The 23,103-nt window shown below is 41.5% G+C and overlaps 1 protein-coding gene across 1 annotated transcript; it reads right to left on the bottom strand.

The window, feature by feature from the left end:
* Nucleotides 1-371: 371 nt before the first annotated feature.
* Nucleotides 372-22,220, bottom strand: LOC139456339 (mRNA export factor GLE1-like). The gene is made up of 13 exons (XM_071237986.1): nt 22,044-22,220; nt 20,624-20,748; nt 20,299-20,494; nt 19,004-19,152; nt 17,052-17,112; nt 11,578-11,645; nt 10,713-10,981; nt 7,757-7,866; nt 6,630-6,684; nt 5,509-5,618; nt 3,254-3,460; nt 2,526-2,716; nt 372-1,988 (listed from the first exon to the last, which is right to left on the bottom strand). Exons 1-13 carry the CDS (start codon nt 22,122-22,124, stop codon nt 1,535-1,537), a joined length of 2,076 nt encoding a protein of 691 aa, XP_071094087.1. The 5' UTR covers nt 22,125-22,220; the 3' UTR covers nt 372-1,534.
* Nucleotides 22,221-23,103: the final 883 nt, after the last annotated feature.

Here is a 23,103-nt window from a genome sequence, read left to right as displayed (position 1 = left end):
GTTAATGTCTGGTCCAGACTTTATTATTTACAGACCGCCGTCAGACAGCTGGAATATTGCAGAGTGCAGCGTTTAACAACAAACAAACAAACAAACTTTGTGCCGTGGATAATAATGCAGCGGTCTTTCAAATCTGTAACAGATTGCACTGCTGACAACAAATAAGCACAGAACTTTTTAAAAATCAATTTATATTTACAAATCAACACATATTTACATCATGATCCTGCACAAATTGCCTTTACACTCACATTAAGCACAATATCTATTGATGGTAGCACACGAAAAGTATTGTGAATTAATCTTGACCATGGAGTTCATCATAATACATTCTGTTGGAACATTTGCATTCCATTCATTATTTACAAGCTATAGACAATTTAACGTAACATTCAGTCCCTTACTGGAAACCATTACGGGGGATTGATGTTTTAGTTTTATTCATACATAATCATGATATTGTCAAAAGCCATTTCCTCTGTGTACAGCGTGAAATGAACAGTATTCCAGTTAAAACACACTGTGTCAGCTTAATGAGGGAGGAAAGCCTGACGTATTGCAGGTCTCAGACCTTTACCACTTTGGTGAAACCCACAAGCACGGGTGTGTGCTAGGAAACCTGGAAACATTATCAGGGCGACTAGGGATTTGAACCCATATAATAGGTTTCTGGCGTGCCAAGGGAGGCAACTCTGTGCAGCGAATTGTGACGCCTTAGATGACTGGGCTATGCATGCCTGCCTCCCTCCCCTTTACAGTGGGCTAATAGGGAGTGTCTACTCCCAACATTAAGAATGGGTACCATGTCTGTTCAGGCGTATTTCGGATAAAACAAACAATAGATACTATAGAACAAACAATAGATACTATAGAACAAAAATATGCAGAGGCAATAAGTATCAGGCCTTTTTCATTTCATTTTGTCAATAGTGTAGCTGTATCAATTTCAACTAGTGATATTTCAATTGGTCATACATGTATTTTCATCGGCCCATAGACTGTACTTTGATTAGTCATTACCTACCTGCCTAATTACTAGGGGAAAACTCCAGTTCATGTGAAAATATCTTGCTCAATCACTTGAGAGTACAAACAGACTCATCTAGATGTTAAAAAACTGGGCTAAACGGAAGTATTTCAGTAAGGAGAGTCTTACCCCGGATTCTAAGATAGGTACACTTGGTAGGCAATTAGGGTAATTTCTGTATTTTGTGTAATATACACGTCACCTGAACAAAGCCATAACATCAGTTATTAATATATAACTTGAATTGGGAAATATGTTATTCCAATTCGGGAATTTTTACCGACATTTACTTCAGACCTGGGGCCGAATATTGGTCTCTTAGCAGGCTTAGATATATCTCTGTGATCGTCATGTTCAAGAGTTAATTTATAAAATGTCATTGAAATAGTCGCCACGCTTGTAAATTTTCCACAATCTAGTATCAAACTTGCACCTCTTTAGCCAGCACACCTGCATGCATGAAGCTCAAAGTATGGAGAGACGGCCAGTGACACCTATATTCTGTCATCAAGAAAACCAAAAGTTTTGTGCAAGATACCCATCTGGATGTGGCATTATCTGCTTCATCTTAAACTTGTTCAATGTTTGTTCAAGGAACTGCTCCAGCCTTGCTACTGGCCCACCAGCAACGGATACACTTTTCAACTTGGGCAAGAACTCTTTGTAGAGAAGGAACAGCAGCTTCACAAACTGAACCTTGTACGCACTGAACAGTGTATGACCTGCCACCTGCAGCATGTCATAGGTCAAGGTCGCTGTAATGTCAGGCTGAGGGTCCATGTTCAGAACTCGCGATAACCAGATCCAGGCGTGCTCTATGCCGTGGGGGTGAACAGCATTTGATCTTGGTGGAGACGAGACAAGAATCGCGGCATACAGTCGCATAATGCCAGACATCCTCTTCAGGAACTTGTCCTGAGCTTCTATGGTTCCGTTGGAATCAACTTTGTAACCTAGCATTCTGAAAAGAAAAGAAAAGAAGTTCATAAAATGTGAAGCTTACAAAATCCAATTCAGAAATAGCAAATATTTTCTAAGAAATACTAAACCAAGAGAACCCACACAAAACATTCCTGTGGATTTGTACTTGCAACAGAGTTGACAGTGGATGTGAGGAAATCACCTAAATATCTGCATTAAATTTCAGGATTCCCAAACAATTATCTAGTCAGTGACTGAAACAGTCCTTGCAAAATCACAGATCTAGACCACCCAATCTACACTTTAGTAGGCTATTACTGGGGATCTATTCTTCCCTCAAATCCCCGAAGTGGTCTGCAGAAACAACAAAGACTTTCGTTAAATCTGAGGAAGATGTCAACACATCTACATCCATTCCAGTATAGTGATCAAGCAGGGAACACCAGAAATGGGACACATTGTACCCAAATGGGGAATCAAACCCAGACCTATTGCATGATGACAAACGCTTTTGACCACTGGGCTACCTGACCACCCCTTTTCCAGTTAGTATATGGGAGCTATACGATGGTCCTACCTGTGGTAGTCCTGGGACGACATGCTGCTGTCTTTGGGTATGTAGAGCGGCACAATGTAGGGACAGAAGCTGTGGAAGTGGGCCAACATCAGGTCCCCAACATCACTGTGTTCTAACCACAGTCCTGCTGCTACCATGGCGATCGCAAATGCTGATTCATGTTTAGAAGAGACCTGCTCTTCTCCCTTTTTCTGCAAGATAATGTTAAAGCACTGATACATGCAATATACCCTTTACAAAGAAATTGCTTCTGGCATGCCCAAGGGAGGTAATTCTTCACAGCGAATTATGGTGCCTTGGATGACGGCTACCTGTGACCCGGTATTATAACTAAGTTGGTTGGTTGGTTAGGGTGTTGTTTAATGCCGCACTCAGCAATATTCCAGCTATTTGACGGCGGTCTGTAAATAATCGAGTCTGGACCAGACAATCCAGTGATTAATTTCATGAGCATCGATCCACGCAAATCGGATCGATGACATGCATCAACCAAGTCAGCGAGCCTGACCACCCGATCCCGTTAGCCGCCTCTTACGACAAGCATAGTCGCTTATGGCAAGCATGGGTTGCTGAAGACCTATTCTACCCCGGATCTTCACGGGTCTTGTAACTAAGTATAAGTGAGTGAGTGAGTATGGTTTTACGCCGCTTTTAGCAATATTCCAGCAATATCACGGCAGGTAAAAGTATAAGTAATATAAATCTATATCTGAAAAACAAGGTCTTACCACAAACATTTTGGCTATGAGGTTTTTACAGAAGGAGATTCCCTCTGGTGTATCTTTAGCAGAGACATGTTTGCCCTCGATCTGATGTCCCCCGAGCAGGTGGATGAGTTTCTGCAGCTTGTCCCTCAGGTTGGAGCCATCGACCGGGGCGATGGAATTGATGGGGGTGTTCACGGATTTCTGCAGCTCAAACCGATACTTCTTCATCTGGGGAAGACAGACAATTGGACTTGTTACAGTGTCAACTTTTTAAAGACATACAACCAGGAATCCTTCCTGTTGTTTCAATTACAAACATAATAAAATTAACATAGGGTAACAGCAGCCTGTAAATAACTGAGTCTGGACCAGACAAACCAGTGATTGATCATGATATGTGAACTTTTCGGATATGTGAATCACTTAGTGAACTGACAAGAGTTAGCTCCCCTATTTGACTGTCAGGTAACTTCAATGTTGATGAAGTCTGGGTCGCACCTGGATACCTGTGTATTAGCTGTAAACGCAGCAAGGGACTTCAGCACATCATCTAGCTTGGCCTTACCTGTGTATTAGCTGTAAACGCAGCAAGCGACTTCAGCACATCATCTAGCTTGGCCTTACCTGTGTATTAGCTGTAAACGCAGCAAGGGACTTCAGCACATCATCTAGCTTGGCCTTACCTGTGTATTAGCTGTAAACGCAGCAAGGGACTTCAGCACATCATCTAGCTTGGCCTTACCTGTGTATTAGCTGTTAACGCAGCAAGGGACTTCAACATGTCATCTAGCTTGGCCTTACCTGTGTATTAGCTGTAAACGCAGCAAGGGACTTCAGCACATCATCTAGCTTGGCCTTACCTGTGTATTAGCTGTAAACGCAGCAAGGGACTTCAGCACATCATCTAGCTTGGCCTTACCTGTGTATTAGCTGTTAACGCAGCAAGGGACTTCAGCACATCATCTAGCTTGGCCTTACCTGTGTATTAGCTGTTAACGCAGCAAGGGACTTCAGCACATCATCTAGCTTGGCCTTACCTGTGTATTAGCTGTAAACGCAGCAAGGGACTTCAGCACATCATCTAGCTTGGCCTTACCTGTGTATTAGCTGTAAACGCAGCAAGGGACTTCAGCACATCATCTAGCTTGGCCTTACCTGTGTATTATCTGTTAACACAGCAAGGGACTTCAGCACATCATCTAGCTTGGCCTTACCTGTGTATTAGCTGTAAACGCAGCAAGGGACTTCAGCACATCATCTAGCTTGGCCTTACCTGTGTATTAGCTGTTAACGCAGCAAGGGACTTCAGCACATCATCTAGCTTGGCCTTACCTGTGTATTAGCTGTATTCGCAGCAAGGGACTTCAGCACATCATCTAGCTTGGCCTTACCTGTGTATTAGCTGTAAACGCAGCAAGGGACTTCAGCACATCATCTAGCTTGGCCTCACCTGTGTATTAGCTGTAAACGCAGCAAGGGACTTCAGCACATCATCTAGCTTGGCCTTACCTGTGTATTAGCTGTTAACGCAGCAAGGGACTTCAACATGTCATCTAGCTTGGCCTTACCTGTGTATTAGCTGTAAACGCAGCAAGCGACTTCAGCACATCATCTAGCTTGGCCTTGCCTGTGTATTAGCTGTAAACGCAGCAAGGGACTTCAGCACATCATCTAGCTTGGCCTTACCTGTGTATTAGCTGTTAACGCAGCAAGGGACTTCAGCACATCATCTAGCTTGGCCTTACCTGTGTATTAGCTGTTAACACAGCAAGGGACTTCAGCACATCATCTAGCTTGACCTTACCTGTGTATTAGCTGTTAACGCAGCAAGGGACTTCAGCACATCATCTAGCTTGGCCTTACCTGTGTATTAGCTGTTAACACAGCAAGGGACTTCAGCACATCATCTAGCTTGGCCTTACCTGTGTATTAGCTGTAAACGCAGCAAGGGACTTCAGCACATCATCTAGCTTGGCCTTACCTGTGTATTAGCTGTTAACACAGCAAGGGACTTCAGCACATCATCTAGCTTGGCCTTACCTGTGTATTAGCTGTAAACGCAGCAAGGGACTTCAGCACATCATCTAGCTTGGCCTTACCTGTGTATTAGCTGTAAACGCAGCAAGGGACTTCAGCACATCATCTAGCTTGGCCTTACCTGTGTATTAGCTGTATTCGCAGCAAGGGACTTCAGCACATCATCTAGCTTGGCCTTACCTGTGTATTAGCTGTAAACGCAGCAAGGGACTTCAGCACATCATCTAGCTTGGCCTTACCTGTGTATTAGCTGTAAATGCAGCAAGGGACTTCAGCACATCATCTAGCTTGGCCTTGTACAGCTCATACTCTGTCACCACCTCATCAATAACACTCTGTCTCCGGGCAACTGAAACACACATGAAACACATTTATTTCTGTCCTCAACACAAGTTTGTTTTTCTCTAGAGGAATTTATGCACAAAAAACTGGCAAGTCCTAGGTTTCGTTAGATTTCTAGATTTCAAAATATCAATGATTGTAGAACAGAAATCATTTTCGAGACAAGTGAGGTTGGATGCTTGTTTTGTTGTTTAACTTCGTACTCAGCAATATTCCGGCTTATATAACATCGGTATCTAAATAATCAAGTCATTGACATCATGAGCATTGTTCCACGCATTTGAAATACGATGACAAGCATCAACCAAGTAAGTGAGCCTGACCACCCCATCCTGTCAGTCGTGCCTTACGACACGAAAGGTTGCCTTTTACGGCAAGCATGGGTTACTGAAGACCTATTCTACCCCAGATCTTCACGGGTCAAGTGAGGTTGGAAATTTATATGAAGGCATTGATGTGGCTACAAGTCAGAAACATTTACCAGCTGAGATGAACCAGCCCTTATTCAAAACATGTAGTTACAGGAAGCTGTAGATTTTTCTGATCCAAGTTGTGACAAGTCATCACTAGCAGTAATAGCTACAGTGTATGCAGGAACAGGGAGTGAGTTGGTATAAAACCTCTATGGACACTAATTTGCTTTTTTAAGGCCACAAATATTCGAGTATGGACCTGATAACCCAGTGATCAAGATTGTGAGCAATGATCTACATCATCGGGGTATGATAATACACAACGAACCAAGTCACTGAGCCTGACCACCCGATCCGTTTTGTCGGCTCTTACGACCAGCATAGGTTGCTGGGGACCTATTCTAACAAGGAATCACCACAGGTCAAACAGTTTTTCTGACATCCAGGGATGAAAATCTGCACAGTGAATTGCGGCGCCTTAGACATGTTTGACAACTAGGCCATCCATGACCCTGACTGACTCTTGAAGTTATCTGGTCAGTTCTCACTCCGGGGTGATCAAGCTGCTCGGTAATCTCTACTCAAGATCCCTCGTTCCAACCTACCTGCTGATGGAGTGCCTGGAGTTGCTGGAACACCGGGCGTTGGTGCAGCCGCTGCCTACAACAGGTACACAAGACACATGTATCCATACATGCAACTTGTTCCATGTCTCAGAGGCAGATAATAAACTGATGCTGTCTCTTGGGAAGAGTGAGTCTGAGCATGTTTGGTTTTATGCCGCTTTTTGCCATATTCCAGCAATATGACGGCGGGGAAAACCAGAAATGGGCTTCACACATTGTACCTATGTCGGGAATCAAACCCAGGTCTTTGCCGTGACGAGCAAACGCTCTAACCACATGCTACCCAACCTTCCCTCTGTTGGGAAGAACTAACAATTGTGTCTCTATGTGCCTGTACACATGTTATGGAAAACCTCACACTATCCGAAACAGAATGGCTTATATTTAGTTCTAAAATAACAATAAAAACCTTATCCTTTCAAACAACACAGCTAACAACAGATACGCATCCCAATCTTCATTATCAAGATTATGTGCACTGATATGAGCATTTCGGTATAATGCAATGTTGTTATAGGTACCTGATGCTACACAGTGGTTTTGCTTCCCTACCTATTGGGGCATGGGCTATTGGTCTGTTTCAGCTGTGTCTCTGTTCCAGTACTGTCTGTTTGTATAAGGTAGGAAGCTAAAGCACTGTGCAGCATCAGGTAAGGTAAAACAATTGTTTTCTTAATATCAGAGCACAATTAATTTCTAGATTTTCATACAAATTCAAAATTTGGAGGCAGGAGGCTTTTGTTTCATTCTTTTATTGACAACCCAATCCTGGCATCCAGGTTTGACAGACCTGTACATATATGACATATTGTATCAAGTAAAGAAAGAACATAACACACAGAGAAAGTTTCATTGTTGGTAGTTACTTTGGGCCAATAAAATGATGTGCTGTTGGTAGGGATCTGAGGTGAACTTGATGAAAATCTAATAATTAATGTGTTATGGCGACAGACAATGTTCGCAACCCTTCCGAAAACAATTAGCTGCATAACCTTTTCTTCAAAGTTGTTTTTCAGAAATCATTCAGATCATTTTTCAGTGGCCAAAGTTCTATACAGTTTTTAAGGCTCCTCAACAATTGTCACTAATTAACTCATGTCTCCTACCTGAGCTGCTTCGGCCGCTGCCTTATGCTGTGCCTGCTGTTGTTGCTGCTGCTGTTGCTGCTGTTTGGCCAGCTCGACTTCCTCTGCCTTGCCTTTCCTTGTGGCCTCCTCTGAAAGAACAATAAAAAGAAAGATGTACTTCTCTAAAACCTAAACAATTTGTAGCACACAATATACTGACCTTGATTCAATGTTACTGACACAATTGTCCAATACTTGTATGCAGAAAAATATATTCATGACAGTTTGGCATGTTCTCAGCAAGTACACCAAGTCATGGATGTCTATTTCATCTTAATTTTAAGCCATAGGTCTCACAACATATTCATGACATACTTTCAACTTATTGGCATATGTTAATACATTGGTGATGATAGCAAACTTAACTGTCTTAATATAGAGTCAAAATGCCACAGCTAGATGTTTCATCATGAAATCAGACCGCCTCTGTGGTCTAGTGGTAGAGCATCCGCCCAGAGAGCGGAAGGTCCGGGGTTTGATCCCCGGCCGCGTCATACCAAAAGACGTTAAAAGATGGTACTTGTTGTTACCCTTTCTGGCGCTCGGCATTAAGGGGCTAAAACAAGTACGGGTCGGCTCGGAGTCAGTATACTGTGTCTGAGTGGGGTATTCATGTTGAACTGCGGCATGGTATCTCAGTGAGCTAGCACTTTAAATCCGCATCAGGCCGGACTAGTACAAGCAGCCGCAGCGCAGCCACACACACACACACACGTGAATGCACGTCGCTATATAAGTGCAATAATCTTGGACACGACGTTAAACCCAATTTCACCTCACCTCACCTCATCATGAAATCACACATGCTCTTGCCAAACCTACATCATACATGTTTCACCACACACATGCTCTTGTCACACATTGATGTTTCACCACTCAGCCACACATGCTCTTGTCACACCTAGATATTTCAGCACTTACTCATACATGCTCTTGTCACACCTACATGTTTTACCACTCAGCCACACATGCTCTTGCCATACCTAGATATTTCAGCACTCACTCATACATGCTCTTGTCACACCTACATTTTTCACCACTCAGCCACACATGCTCTTGTCACACATTGATATTTCAGCACTCAGCCACACATGCTCTTGTCACACATTGATGTTTCACCACTCAGCCACACATGCTCTTGCCATACCTAGATGTTTCACCACTCAGCCACACATGCTCTTGCCATACCTAGATGTTTCACCACTCAGCCACACATGCTCTTGCCACATATTGATGTTCACCATTCAGCCACACATGCTCTTGCCACACCTAGGTGATTCACCACTCAGCCACACATGCTCTTGTCACACATTGATGTTTCAACACACACTCACACATGCTCTTGTCACACCTAGGTGCTTCACCACTCAGCCACACATGCTCTTGCCACATATTGATGTTCACCATTCAGTCACACATGCTCTTGCCACACATTGATGTTCACCATGAAGTCACACATGCTCTTGCCACACCTAGATGTTTCACCACTCACTCATACATGCTCTTGCCATACCTAGATGTTTCACCACTCACTCATACATGCTCTTGCCACACATTGATGTTCACCACTCACTCACACGTGCTCTTGCCACATATTGATGTTCACAATGAAGTCACACATGCTCTTGCCACACCTAGATGATTCACCACTCAGCCACACATGCTCTTGTCACACCTAGGTGATTCACCACTCAGCCACACATGCTCTTGCCACATATTGATGTTCACCATTCAGCCACACATGCTCTTGCCACACCTAGGTGCTTCACCACTCAGCCACACATGCTCTTGTCACACCTAGGTGATTCACCACTCAGCCACACATGCTCTTGCCACATATTGATGTTCACCATTCAGCCACACATGCTCTTGCCACACCTAGGTGATTCACCACTCAGCCACACATGCTCTTGTCACACCTAGGTGATTCACCACTCAGCCACACATGCTCTTGCCACATATTGATGTTCACCATTCAGACACACATGCTCTTGCCACACCTAGGTGATTCACCATTCAGCCACACATGCTCTTGTCACACCTAGGTGATTCACCACTCAGCCACACATGCTCTTGCCACATATTGATGTTCACCATTCAGCCACACATGCTCTTGTCACACCTAGGTGATTCACCACTCACTCACACATACTCTTGCCACATATTGATGTTCACCATTCAGCCACACATGCTCTTGTCACACCTAGGTGATTCACCACTCAGCCACACATACTCTTGCCACATATTGATGTTCACCATGAAGTCACACATGCTCTTGCCACATATTGATGTTCACCACTCACTCACACATACTTTTGCCACATATTGATGTTCACCATTCAGCCACACATGCTCTTGCCACACCTAGGTGATTCACCACTCAGCCACACATACTCTTGCCACACATTGATGTTCACCACTCAGCCACACATGCTCTTGCCACATATTGATGTTCACCATGAAGTCACACATGCTCTTGCCACATATTGATGTTTCAACACTCAGCCACACATGCTCTTGTCACACCTAGGTGCTTCACCACTCAGCCACACATGCTCTTGCCACACCTAGGTGCTTCACCACTCAGCCACACATGCTCTTGCCACATATTGATGTGCACCATGAAGTCACACATGCTTTTGCCCCACCTAGGTGCTTCACCATTCAGTCACACATGCTCTTGCCACACCTAGGTGCTTCACCACTCAGCCACACATGATCTTGCCATACATAGGTGCTTCACCATGAAGTCACACATGCTCTTGCCATACATAGGTGCTTCACCACTCAGCCACACATGCTCTTGCCACACCTAGGTGCTTCACCACTCAGCCACACATGCTCTTGCCACACCTAGGTGCTTCACCACTCAGCCACACATGATCTTGCCACACCTAGGTGCTTCACCACTCAGCCACACATGCTCTTGCCATACCTAGGTGCTTCACCATGAAGTCGTAAGTGTTCTTTGAGTACTCCATCAAGTTCTTCATCCCCTGCAGGTCCTCCGGCGCCAGGCCCCCCTTCTTCATCATGGCGTCGGCCTTGGCTAGGATCTGCACACACACCTGCTTGGGGGTGTGGGCTGACTCAGGCAGGTGCTGCTTGTACTTACAGTTGTCGAACAAGCTTGTCAGGTTGTCATGGGTTTGTTTAATCCTTGAATAAAACTGCAACACTGCATGCTTCTTTTCTTGTTCATTCCTGAAAAAACACCACACATTTTTTAAGAAATTGACAAAGAGTTCCATTCTGAAATCTATATATACATACATGTAAGCAATGATCCATGACTTTGAGTTACGATGACACGCAGTCTACCGTTTGACTAATTCTGACACCCGATGCACAACGTTTGCTTCTAGAACCACTAATTATTAGTCAAAACTTGAAACAATCAATTCCTCAAGAAATTTCAAATCAGGTTGTAATAACTGAACTCTGCAAGTGAATTGTTATGCCTTGGCCACCTGTGTCCCTGTAATAATATTTGTTTTTTTATTTGTTTGTTGTTTAACGCCGCACTCACCAATATTCCAGCTATATGACGATGGTCTGTAAGTAATCGAGTCTGGAACAGACAATCCAGTGATTGACATCATGAGCACCGATCCACACAATTTGGATACAATGACATGCAAGTCAGCGAGTCTGACCACCCAATCCCGTTAGTCGCCTCTTATGAAAAGCATAGTCGCCTGTTACGACAAGCATGGGTTGCTGAAGACCTATTCTACCCTGGATATCCACGGGTCTGATATGATAAATGGTTTAGTTATATCAAGTCCCTAAAGGTCTACCTTCTCCTTTCTTCTTCCTGCAGTTGCAGCTTCTTCCTCTCTCCTTCAAGCAGTTTGTCATCTTGGATCTTAAAAGGGAATACATGAAAATAAACTGAAAATTAACATATAAATTGTATGTTGATATACTTATCCTATCTCACACTGCATTTCTTCCTTCTTCTTTCGATCTCGAAAACGTCCCTCCATCACCACATTTACCACCCAAACAAAAGGATCACACACCATCATCCTGTGCTCTGTGACCTTACACGACTTAATCACCTGACTAGCCCTGCCACATCATTCTCTTTCTTAGAATGGACAGGCTAGAGTAGCTGTGATGTGGGGATCATTGGGAGGGCATATAGTGTGTGAGATAGGATAAGTCAATATACAATTTATTGTCAAATTTTCAAATTTTTAAACTTATCGTATCTCACACTATGCATTTATTGGTTGGACTGTGGGGTTCAGTACCATAACCTGTATGGGACTACAACCGTGAGACCATCTTCCCGAGGCAAGTGAGTTAAGTGACTATAAAAGTCCAGTTTCCACCCTTGCCGAACTAGGCTGGGATTATGGAGTTAGATTTTGGCTGGACTAACGTGTCTATGCATTGTCCAATCAAATTCGCGAACTGAAATCGAAATCTGGTTCGTAAACTGTCATGCAGGATTTGCAAAGCATGTGCATCACCAACTTGTTGTCAACAGATATTTTCCAAATCTTTTCATGTTTTTAATCAAGGTGCTCACGTGATTTGATGTACTTCCTGAAGTAAGAACCGTTTCATCACAAAATAGATCCTGATGGTCGATCCGATTGTCTTGACTGGGCGCCACCATTTTGTTTGAAGCAAATGCATGTGATACGAGAGGTGGAATCTGATTGGTCCATATGGGAGAGGCATAGAATGGACATAACTCGTAATACCCACTGGTGGCGCTACGATCGAACCCAGGAATTCCATCCTAGTTCAGCAAGGGTGGAAACTGGCCTCGGGAAGATGCCGTGAGACATACCCGAGGAAGCTTGTGCTAAACAGTGATATAAACCATTAGTTATTACACTGTCTAGTGTCATAAAGACAGGGACTCGTGAATGGGTAAAAACACCATAACAGGTGATGTAACACCCTTTACGCTAGTCAGACATAACATCAGGTACATGTGTTACATGTAGGACATTGTCGGAGTAACTATTGGTCTGGAAATCACTTTTGTGATAACTATTGATTTTTCGAGGATGTGAGCAGGTTTTCCCGAAAAATGAGGAAAGCAATTTCGTGCAGTTTGGACAACATTCACACCAAGAAATGTAATAAGTCAATGGCAAAAGTCAGTAAGTCAAATAAACAAGATGGCAGATGCAGTAAAATTTCGAAGTTAATTGAGTACTTTTAAAAATTTGGGCATAGCTTTCGCACACTTGGCTACCCGCCAGGTCTGGGAGCAATACTGCCATAAACTTCAACCCCCAGACACAAGGACAACTGTCACAAGCATGCAATGTCTGACCCCTTCCCCATGTTGAAACATATTGAAAAAAACCTACCTTGTACTTACCTTTTGATGAAAAAAACAAAACTCCATTGCAAACATAAGACATTAATACAACATATATCCCCATGACATGGGGTTTTGGACCCTGAAGAAACATTCATAGTTTTCTCGCTTATCACATGAACAACTGTAAAACATCTCATTCACTTACAGGCTAAAAGACAACTTTATCTGAAAAACAAACCTGTGTGACGCCACACCCCACGTTATAGTGCAAGTATTCGTGACAAAAAACGTATGATGTCCGAAAACCTATGCTTGTGAAAGCTCTGATCGAAAACAGGACAATCCGCGGCAATTGTCCGGTTTTCGATCATACTTTTCGGAGTTTTTTTGTTTTTTTTTATATTATCTAATTTTTACGCTGAAGATGATTTTTTCCGAGGACTACTGTTTTAAAAAACGCGATTTTCCGCGTTTCCGCGGAGATTTCACATCCCTGGATATTGAAAGAAACTATTGTGATAGCTATTTATTGATATCACAAGCAACTATTGCGATAAATATCGATAGTTTTCAGTGTATCATTTCAGATGGATTTTAGAGTTGAATCAAACCTTGGAACTGAAGTTTCCTTTGAATGTGATAACCATAACAACAAACAAAAAGTAAAGTTTGAGATATGACTGATTTGTTGTTTCTTTACCCTATTTTTTTACTTTAAGTAAGACCGGTTTCTAAGCATCAAGTGCAGTTAACTATAATCCTCACTCAGCTGCGTTCACAAGCGTGTTTCGGTAACAATATTCTTATCTGAAATCGACACTATTGATCGGAAACTGATTTAAAGATCGATTTATTGACTTACCAACAGTACTATATCGATATTTCGATTTATCGTGACACCCCTACGACATTGTTACATGAACAACTGCATAGCCAAGAATAGGGGCCTATTCAGCAACGACTCATAGTCATAACCAATCCGAAAGTGGTCTCCAGTCAATCAGTTCTACAAGACAGACCACCCCACTATCTCCTACGGACAATAGGGTGAGCCCACTTGGCATATCTTTTAAAACTTCGTCAAAGTCATCAATCATGTTTGTGGGATTGAAGTATGCTTAGATGAAAAGAGGGAACGACAACATCCAGAAGAGGATCATTAAACCAATACTAAGACATAACATGCACTGGGCAGAGGTGAGCAGGTGAGGGCTCAGGACACTGCTGAAACGGCCTTCCTTGTGGCAACCCAGCGAAGACGTGGACGCGAAGGATAGTCGAGCACCACCAGATGGTTGGTTGGTTAGTTTGTTGTTTAATGCCGCACTCAGCAATATTCCAGCTATATGACCACGGTCTGTAAATGATCGAGTCTGGCCCAGACAATCCAGTGATTAATATCATGAGCATCGATCCACGCAATTGGGATTAATGACATGCATCAACCAAGTCAGTGAACCTGACCACCCAATCCTGTTAGTCGCCTTTTACGACAAGTATTGGCACCAGAAGTAGGCTGTTGTACAGGAGTCTTCCGCGGTGGCTGCCGTGGATGAAGAGTCTCTTCCAAGAGCGTCTGAGTGGCGCCACAGCCTTGAGGTGTGGCAGAGGTAGTCACGGGTAATCAGGAGATCAATTCGACTAAGGTCACAACACACAGGATTACAGTGCATGAGCTAATTTAATTGGTGATGCTGGGATGTGTTCGGGTGAAATGTTTTTAGAAGCTGGAAACTTTGCAATCTCATTTAAATCAGATCTAAGTTCTCGCTACCGCTAAACAAAGATCTGAGGACATCCCATTAGGGGTCACGTCAGAACGACCTTTCATCTGCCCAATCAGAGTGTTGCTTACCAGACCATGAAAGTGACAGAATGTGATTTCTAATCATGCAACCTCTAAAACTTTAACAAAAGGGATTCTGAACGATAGTTACAGTCTTAACGACTGAATTCATACAATCTAGGCCATCAATAAGCCATTCAAGAGTGTTCTTTCGTTCAGGTTTAATGTTTTTAATCGAGAATTTGTCAAACTATATTTTGAAGCGTCGTTGCCATTTTGAAATTAGTGCTGTAAAGCACGAAAGCTGCCTTCTGATTGGCTAATGTCGACTTCTTGTCAGTCATTCCAATTGTCGGTCAAAGTTCGCTAAAGGTTGGTCTGACGTGACCCGTAATTTGGTGTTCTCAGATCTTTGTTTAACGGTAGCGAGAACTAAGTTCTGATTTTAATGAGATTGGAAACTTTGTTTTAGCATGTTTCCACATAGGATCGAAGGAAGAGGGAAGAATTGTGCAGTGTAAGATAGGATAAGTTAAAAAATCAGAATTTTAGTAACTTTACTAAGAAGCAAAATATCCCACACATTACTCAAATTGAAAATTGATGCAAAAAACAGGATAAGGATTTACAGATGTAATGCCTTCCCATGTATCTATTTTCAAAAGTAGTACATGTACTTTTGCATAACCTGGCCTGAGAACTACACCGACTAGTGTTATACATCTTCCCGAGGCAAGGACGTTAACTGACTATAAAAGTCCAGTTTCCACCCTTGCCGAACTAGGCTGGTATTATGGAGTTAGATTTTGGCTGAACTAACGAGTCTATGCATAGTCCAATCAAAATCGCGCCCCGAAATCGAAATCCGGTTCGTAAACTGTCGTGCTGATTTCGGTCGATTGCAGGATTTGCACAGCATGTGCATCGCCAACTTGTTGTCAACAGATATTTTCCAAATCTTTTCATGTTTTTAATCAAGGTGCTCACGTGATTTGATGTACTTCCTGAAGTAAGAACCGTTTTATCACAAAATAGATCTTGATGGTCGATCCGATCCTCTTGACTGTGCGCCGCCATTTTGTTTGAAGCAAATGCAAGTGATACAAGAGGTGGAATCTGATTGGTCCATAGGACAGGCAGAGAAGGGACTTAACTTGTAACAGCCACTGGTGGCGCTACGATCGAGCCGAGGAATTCCATCCTAGTTCGGCAAGGGTGGAAACTGGACTTTAAAATTCAGTTAACTCTCTTGCCTCGGGAAGATGAGTGTTACACTGACCAGAAAATATAATGTCAAATCAGATTGTATAATCAGTGATAATCCTATAAGAAAGAGCCTAATGTAACCAGTCATGACTGAAACACAAACCTGTTAATTGCGATAACCTTTGGTAAGCAAGGTCACCCTGAAAAAAGAGAATTCATGAAAACCAGGACAAATTAAGTTCTGTGATACGTGACGTGACTATGTCCCCATATGTTATGTAGAGTTGTTGTCACAACCCAAGATGCACAAGATGCAAATGATGCACTGCCATCCGAGACTCAAAACAACATATGTTAACTGACTTTTGGAGATTATCTTAGCAACAAAACCTGATCAATAGACATGTGATTCGTAATCTCATTCACTGAAGTAACTCTAGAAAAAGGGTTTGAATATGATACAAGATCAAAACATTTGATACGATACAAGATCAAAACTTTTGATACAATACAAGATCAAACATTTGAGTGAGTGAGTGAGTATGGTTTTACGCAGCTTTTAGCAATATTCCAGCAATATCATGGCGAGCTACACCAGAAATGGGCTTCACATATTGTATCAATGTTGGGAATCGAACCTGGGTCCTCAGTTTGATGGACAAACGCTTTAACCACTGGGCTACCCGACCGCCCCATCAAACATTTGATCGATACAAGATCAAAACTTTTGATACATTACAATATCAAAACTTCTGATATGATACAAGATCAAACATCTGATTGATGCGATATCAAAACTTTTGATACGATACAAGATCAAACATCTGATTGATATGATATAAGATCAAAACTTTTGATACGATACAAGATCAAACATTGATACAATACAAGATCAAACATTTGATACAATACAAGATCAAACTTTTGATACGATACAAGTTCCAACATTTGATACGATACAAGAACAATTCAACTTCCAAACCACTGACCTTTTTCCTCGTTCGATGGCTGTCTCTCATCTGCTGAATCCTCTTGCTTGTCTCGGCTTTCCTGCAGCACAAGTCAGATAATGTGAGTGAGTGAGTGAGTATGGTTTTACGCCGCTTTTAGCAATATTCCAGCAATATCACGGCAGGGGACACCAGAAATGGGCTTCACACATTGTACCCATGTCGGGAATCGAACCTGTGTCTTCGGCGTGACGAGCGAACGCTTTAACCACTAGGCTACCCGACCGCCCCCCAGATAATGTGAGGTGAGGCACTGACGTAAAGTGAGTGAGTGAATGTTGAGACAGTCAGCAATATTCCAGCCATATCATGTTCCTGTAAACAATCAAGTCTTGACTAGGAGTAACTTGATGTAAGGAATGGAGACACTGCTTCTAAGTTCTAGCAGCTTTAAGAGGCATGTCATTGCATAGAAATACCATGGCTGCAGTTCATCATCGGAGAATATGTCAAGCTGTCGGGTAGTGTCTCCTTTCTTTCTTAAATACTCGATTCATTTCATCCAACATCATTAGGAATGTCACCATCTTTGTTGCTTTGGCAAAAGATCTATTTTAGCAATTCTAAGTTAGTCCAGAGCAGCTTAGCACTTGAGCTTAACTTACAAGTATCTTAGTTCAGACTGCTTTGTGTAATGGACGGACGATCGTAACAGGAAGTGAAGATTGCATACTATGTGAGTGAGTATGGATTTACGCAACTTTTAGCAATATTCTACAATATCACGATGGGGGACACCAGAAATGGGCTTAATACATTGTACCCAAGTCGGGAATTGAATCCGGGTCTTCGGCGTGACGAGCTAACGCTTAAGGCTACCCCACCGACCCCGCATATTTAGTGAGTTACCATCAACTTAGTGCTAACAGCGCTGTAATGGTCAAAATGTTTATTGTTATTTTCTATCGATTATGATAGCTTAATTGGTTCAGGAGGTATGAAATCTGGTTTCTAGAATTTCCACAAATTATGTATTGCATATAACAACAGTAGCATACAATATTAAATAATTGTTATGGTTAGGATGTTTATTTAATTTCCTGGTTTTGAATGTTATGTTTCATTTTTGATCATGTGCCAATTTTATATCAACCTTAATAAGAAGGGAGATAAGCAAAGATTGGTGAAGTCATATGACCATGTGTTTTAAGCAGCATGCATGAGGAAGTCATGCTAGGAGCCAGTGAGGTCTAAAGTAATGGTAAGGCACATTTAGTCACTCATTTGAAAATTCATAAATAGGAATTTGTTTATAAATTTATCTTCTTAATTTCTACCATACATAGTAACTTAATTTTTCATAATTGAGGGTTTGTGGCTGGTTTAGACTTGGCTCATGGAAATACGCCCTAGAGATTTCTTCTTAGTTCATAATATTCTCATGGCCTAAATTTATGAAAGGTATATGATATATTAAGCTTCCTGTTTATTTAGTGCAGTTAAGGCATTGTTTCTGTACATTTTATTGGACTATTATGTACTTAAAGTAATTTCCAGGTTTGTGTTGTAATTTACCTTATTGTTAAAAGTTCATGCCTTTGTAAAGTAAACTAGCCCAACCTAGTATTACTGCTGTATTATGAAGTTAATGTGTAAATCAATCAAATTTAAAAGCCATATACTCAATGAAATCCTTTCTATTTGTTACAGTCAATCTAATGTTTCTACATGAGACAAAAGAATGAGAAAAGAATAAAGAATCAAGATTATTGGTTGGAATTTCATGTTGTAATCAACAATCACTTTGTGGAACAGGACACAGACAATGTACAACACTTTCAGTGAACATTTTGAACAATAATAAATATGTTCATGATGATAAAAAATTCCAAAATATCTCACACACCCTGATGAGGATTGTTCACACCCAAAAATTAACCAAGAAATAAAAGCTCTCCGGCCTGACTATAGAAATGTCCAGTGTGACTCACTCCTTCAGCTGTAATCTGGATGTCTGCTCGTACAGCTTCCTCATCTCCTCCCGCTGCTTCTCCTCCAGCTCGTTGGCCTTCTCCTCCACCATCAGCTGCAGCTCTTGGTCCATCCTCTCAAACTCCTTCCTCTTGGCTTCAATCAGACCCTGGAATTTGTACCACGGAGGGATGAAATACTCACATGTGTAACTGCACACTTGGACCACACATTGTAAACAGTACAGCCCCAAAGGTTTGTTTTTGTTTTGTTTGTTGAATAACAATAAACTCATCAATGTTCCAGCTATACCACAGTGGTCTGTGAATATTCTTCACAGGTCTAATCAATTCTGGACCAGACAATCCGGCAACTGATACTGTGAGAATGATTCACGTCGTCTGGGTACAGTCAACCATGTCACAGAATCTGACCATCCAATGTATATAGTCTCCTCTCACGCCCAGGATAGGCTGGTGGGGAGCCATCTTCCCGAGGCAGGAGAGTTAACTGACTATAAAAGTCCAGTTTCCATCCTTGCCGAACTAGGCTGGTATTATGGAGTTACATTTTGGCTGGACTTACGAGTCTTTACATAGTCGAATCAAAATCGCGCACCGAAATCTGGTTCGTAAACTTTCGTGCAGATTTTGGTCGATTGCAGGATTTGCAAAGCATTTGCATCGCCAACCATCGTCAAGGTGCTCACGTGATTTGATGCACTTCGCGATGTAAGACCCGTTTTATCACAATGTAGATCTTGATTATCGATCAGATCGTCCTGACTCGGCGCCACCATTTTGTGTGAAGCAAACGCAAGTGATACGAAAGGTGGAATCTGATTGGTCCATAGGAGAGGCTTAGAAGGGATGTAACTGGTAATAGCCACTGGTGGCGCTTCAATCGAGCCCAGTAATTCCAGCCTAGTTCGGTAAGGGTGGAAACTGGACTTTTAAAGTTAGTTAACAGGAAGATGTTGGGGAGCAAGTTCAACATGTTCAATAAAAATATGAAGACTCGTAGAACAAATGTTTCAGGCTCATTTACTTGATTTAACAAAATGATCCAAACATATGCTAAAGCATCATATTGTTTATATATTATATCAATCATGTATTAATCAAATGTTTATGAAAATGATAAATAGATAATAACTATTAGACACACCCACAACACCAGGCTCAGTGCTCACATTTAATAGATCATCAACTAATAAACTTCCCTTTCTGCTCTGTAATCAAGGTTCAGGTAACCAATTTTTGGACATAAAGTTGGACATAGGTCGAACTAAATATAAAAAATCAACCAATCAGACCTTAGCCTTGTTGTCACACATGACTTCGTAGTGGCGGATCTGTAAACTGGTGCGTCCATAGTCTGGGGACACAGGAGGTGATGTATACAGCTTGACGCTGGCCGGCAGAGGTCTGTCCTGCTTGGTGCTGTCCCCCACCCCATTAACAGTTTTACTGGAGGATGCTGACACATCCAGGTCCTCTGCTTCATCTTTGCTGGGAACAGTCAGATAGAAACATTTTAGTCTTGTTCATAATTAAAGTCTTTGATCTGCATTTATAAGTTGGGAGAACATGAATACAAGACACTTTTTATGGATAACATGTTTAGTGATTTTTAATTACCCTTTGTCTTGCTTCTCATCTGGACTTTGTAGACTTGGAACAACCTTGCCTTCTCTTCTATAGGATTGGTTTTCCGGGTGGTAGATATACAACTTAGGAGGGGCAGATACCTCCTCTGTCAGTTTCTGAAACAGTGGTAATCTTAATCAATATCACAGGAGAAAGTAAGAATGATTTAAGGGAAACAATGTTCCAACTCGTAGCCATCTCGCCGATGCTGGTTTAATTACCCTGAGTAATCACCAGATGCCAATTAGTGTCATCTACCCGAACGAACACAGGGTGTAATATCCTGAAATGCTACATATATTTTAAAATACTGTAAACAGCTTTATTTCTGCGCCGTTAAAATATTGTGAATACCACACCAAAGACAATACTGCGACGAGATATTTTTGCGAGTTGCCGTGTTGAGATGACACCTTGATTACCAAACAATAGACAGCTTCTCTCCGAAGCTAGTTAATCTGAGTTGGCCGGAAAGTTGACCAGTGTCATGAAACCGATTCACGCAAGATGACTTGTTTCCTGTGTGGACAAAATTGCAAAGGACACTGACGCAATCAAGCGAGGTTGGAAGAAGGCAGGATTACTGTGAGGCAACAGTGACACTAATTGGTCTGTTTACACTGTTATTTGTGATGTATTGTGTGACCATTCTGCATTCATTTGTGTTTTTAACTTATTGAGTAACTTGTGTTTCTGGTTGATGATTTCAACATTTGATGACGTGTTGCAATGAATAAAGTATGTATGTATTATTTATACTTATTTTTGCGTTTTTAATTTTTGCGATTGAGTCTCGTTCGCTAAACTCGCAATAATAAAACGGTCGCAAAAAATTCCCTGTTTACAGTATTAGATTGTTACAAAGACGTACCCGTGATATAAGTTTGTACCAGTGTACAGCTTCAGATGCATGGGAATTTGGGATATTGTTCCTTGATGTTGATAACTGCTGATAATATATATATATATAATTTTTGTCGGTTCTAATTCTGATATTAGCATTTTGCTTTCATTCATTTGCTGTAGCAAGAATACGGAAGTCCTCAACGGTGACTGAGCACATTGTTCCTACATAAAACATGTGCAGCAATAACAACAGTTGAATCAAAGTGCTATAATGATAAATATATATAGTAAAAGCTCCAACCAAAATAACTCGATAATGGAATATATATTCTGATAAAATAATACAAAGTCTTTGAAGGGTATTTTTTCAACCGAATCAACAGTAGATTGATAAAAAATGTGCGTTCATCCTTTCAAGTCGTGTATCAAGTTGAACAGTTGTTGAACCGATTTTGCGAACTGAACCCTATTCTTGGACAGTTAACATGTAACATGATCATGAATAACTACTAGCCATATGGTAAAAATATGTTACATATTAATATTGTTAAAAGGCTAAGCGCACCTGCACGAGCTCCGAGCTCAGCTCGCGCTTATACCGAAGCAGTCCCTTGTTGGTCCTTTTCAGGTCTTCAGCCACTCCCATGATTGTTGTTTAGCCGACCTGTGACAGCTCAAATTGTTATCTCCAGGTTTAATTCCGTTTCCTAAATCATCATCGTCTTGCGATGGCGTGCGTTATCGCCATTGATTTAAACATTCAATTATAAAACATGTAGCGGAAAACCAATACGAATCTTGCATATTATTTTCGTAGCGTTTGCAAGAGTTTGTATGATAATAAATATATATCTGAGTCAATGGCATTTTAACTCGATGTTATATCATTTGAATACCATCTTGCTCTTAATATTACTCATCACTGACTTAATAAAACCGCCAATCTTTTTTAGTAGTCATGGCAGTTTGCTTTTTAATTATTCAAGGGCAAATAACTCTAAAGTAGCACAATAACAAACAAGTGAGGCGCTTGTAAAATCTACACAGGCAAATTCGCGTTTCAAACACATTTTAGCCAAAAGTAAAGTATTTAGTATTTTTTCAAATTCAAAATATCATTTTTTCAACATGAAAATATGATTTCTAAAGATAGTTTGCAATATTTTCTCTTATGCTGAATTCTCATCAATTCATGAAACATTTAGAGAAGGAACGTGGCCTCATCTGGTGTCCTACTCCTTAATTTTGCTGAAATATTGCTAAAAGCGGCGTAAAACAGAACTAACTCACTCTACACGATGCATATATACAAATCATCTTTGTCAGTCCCTCTTAGCCTGTTATTTATGTATATACAATATATTGTATTGTAATGGTGAGGGAAACTCCCAGGTCCCGATTAATAGCTTGGCTCATCTGATGTGGATAGCTTCTTGAAGCTTGCGCTTCCTCCAGTTGCGTGTGTTTGTATAGAGGGACTTAGTATGCTGCCAGGAGACGGAGTGGTTGGGATTGTTTATGATACAATGTATGTTATGTGAATACAAAACCAAGTGGCCAGTCTCGTCTGTAGAAAGACCGATAATGTTTCACACTCCTTGAGAAGTTCAATATTGTCGAGTTCA

The sequence above is a fragment of the Haliotis cracherodii genome, unplaced genomic scaffold (genome assembly GCF_022045235.1).
Source record: "Haliotis cracherodii isolate W230 unplaced genomic scaffold, xgHalCrac1.p SCAF_11, whole genome shotgun sequence".
Classification (NCBI taxonomy): Eukaryota; Metazoa; Mollusca; class Gastropoda; order Lepetellida; family Haliotidae; genus Haliotis; species Haliotis cracherodii.
Note: the sequence above shows the minus strand (reverse complement) of the source record. Positions and strands in the feature narration are given on the sequence as shown.

Excerpts from the sequence above, each read along its gene's own strand:
- LOC139456339 (XM_071237986.1), bottom strand. The coding sequence starts at position 22,124 with ATGGGAGTGGCTGAAGACCTGAAAAGGACCAACAAGGGACTGCTTCGG. Across the intron at positions 3,461-5,508 it reads CATTTACAGCTAATACACAG|ATGAAGAAGTATCGGTTTGA; the intron begins GTAAGGCCAAGC and ends TGTCTTCCCCAG. Across the intron at positions 2,717-3,253 it reads TCATAGCCAAAATGTTTGTG|AAAAAGGGAGAAGAGCAGGT; the intron begins GTAAGACCTTGT and ends ATTATCTTGCAG.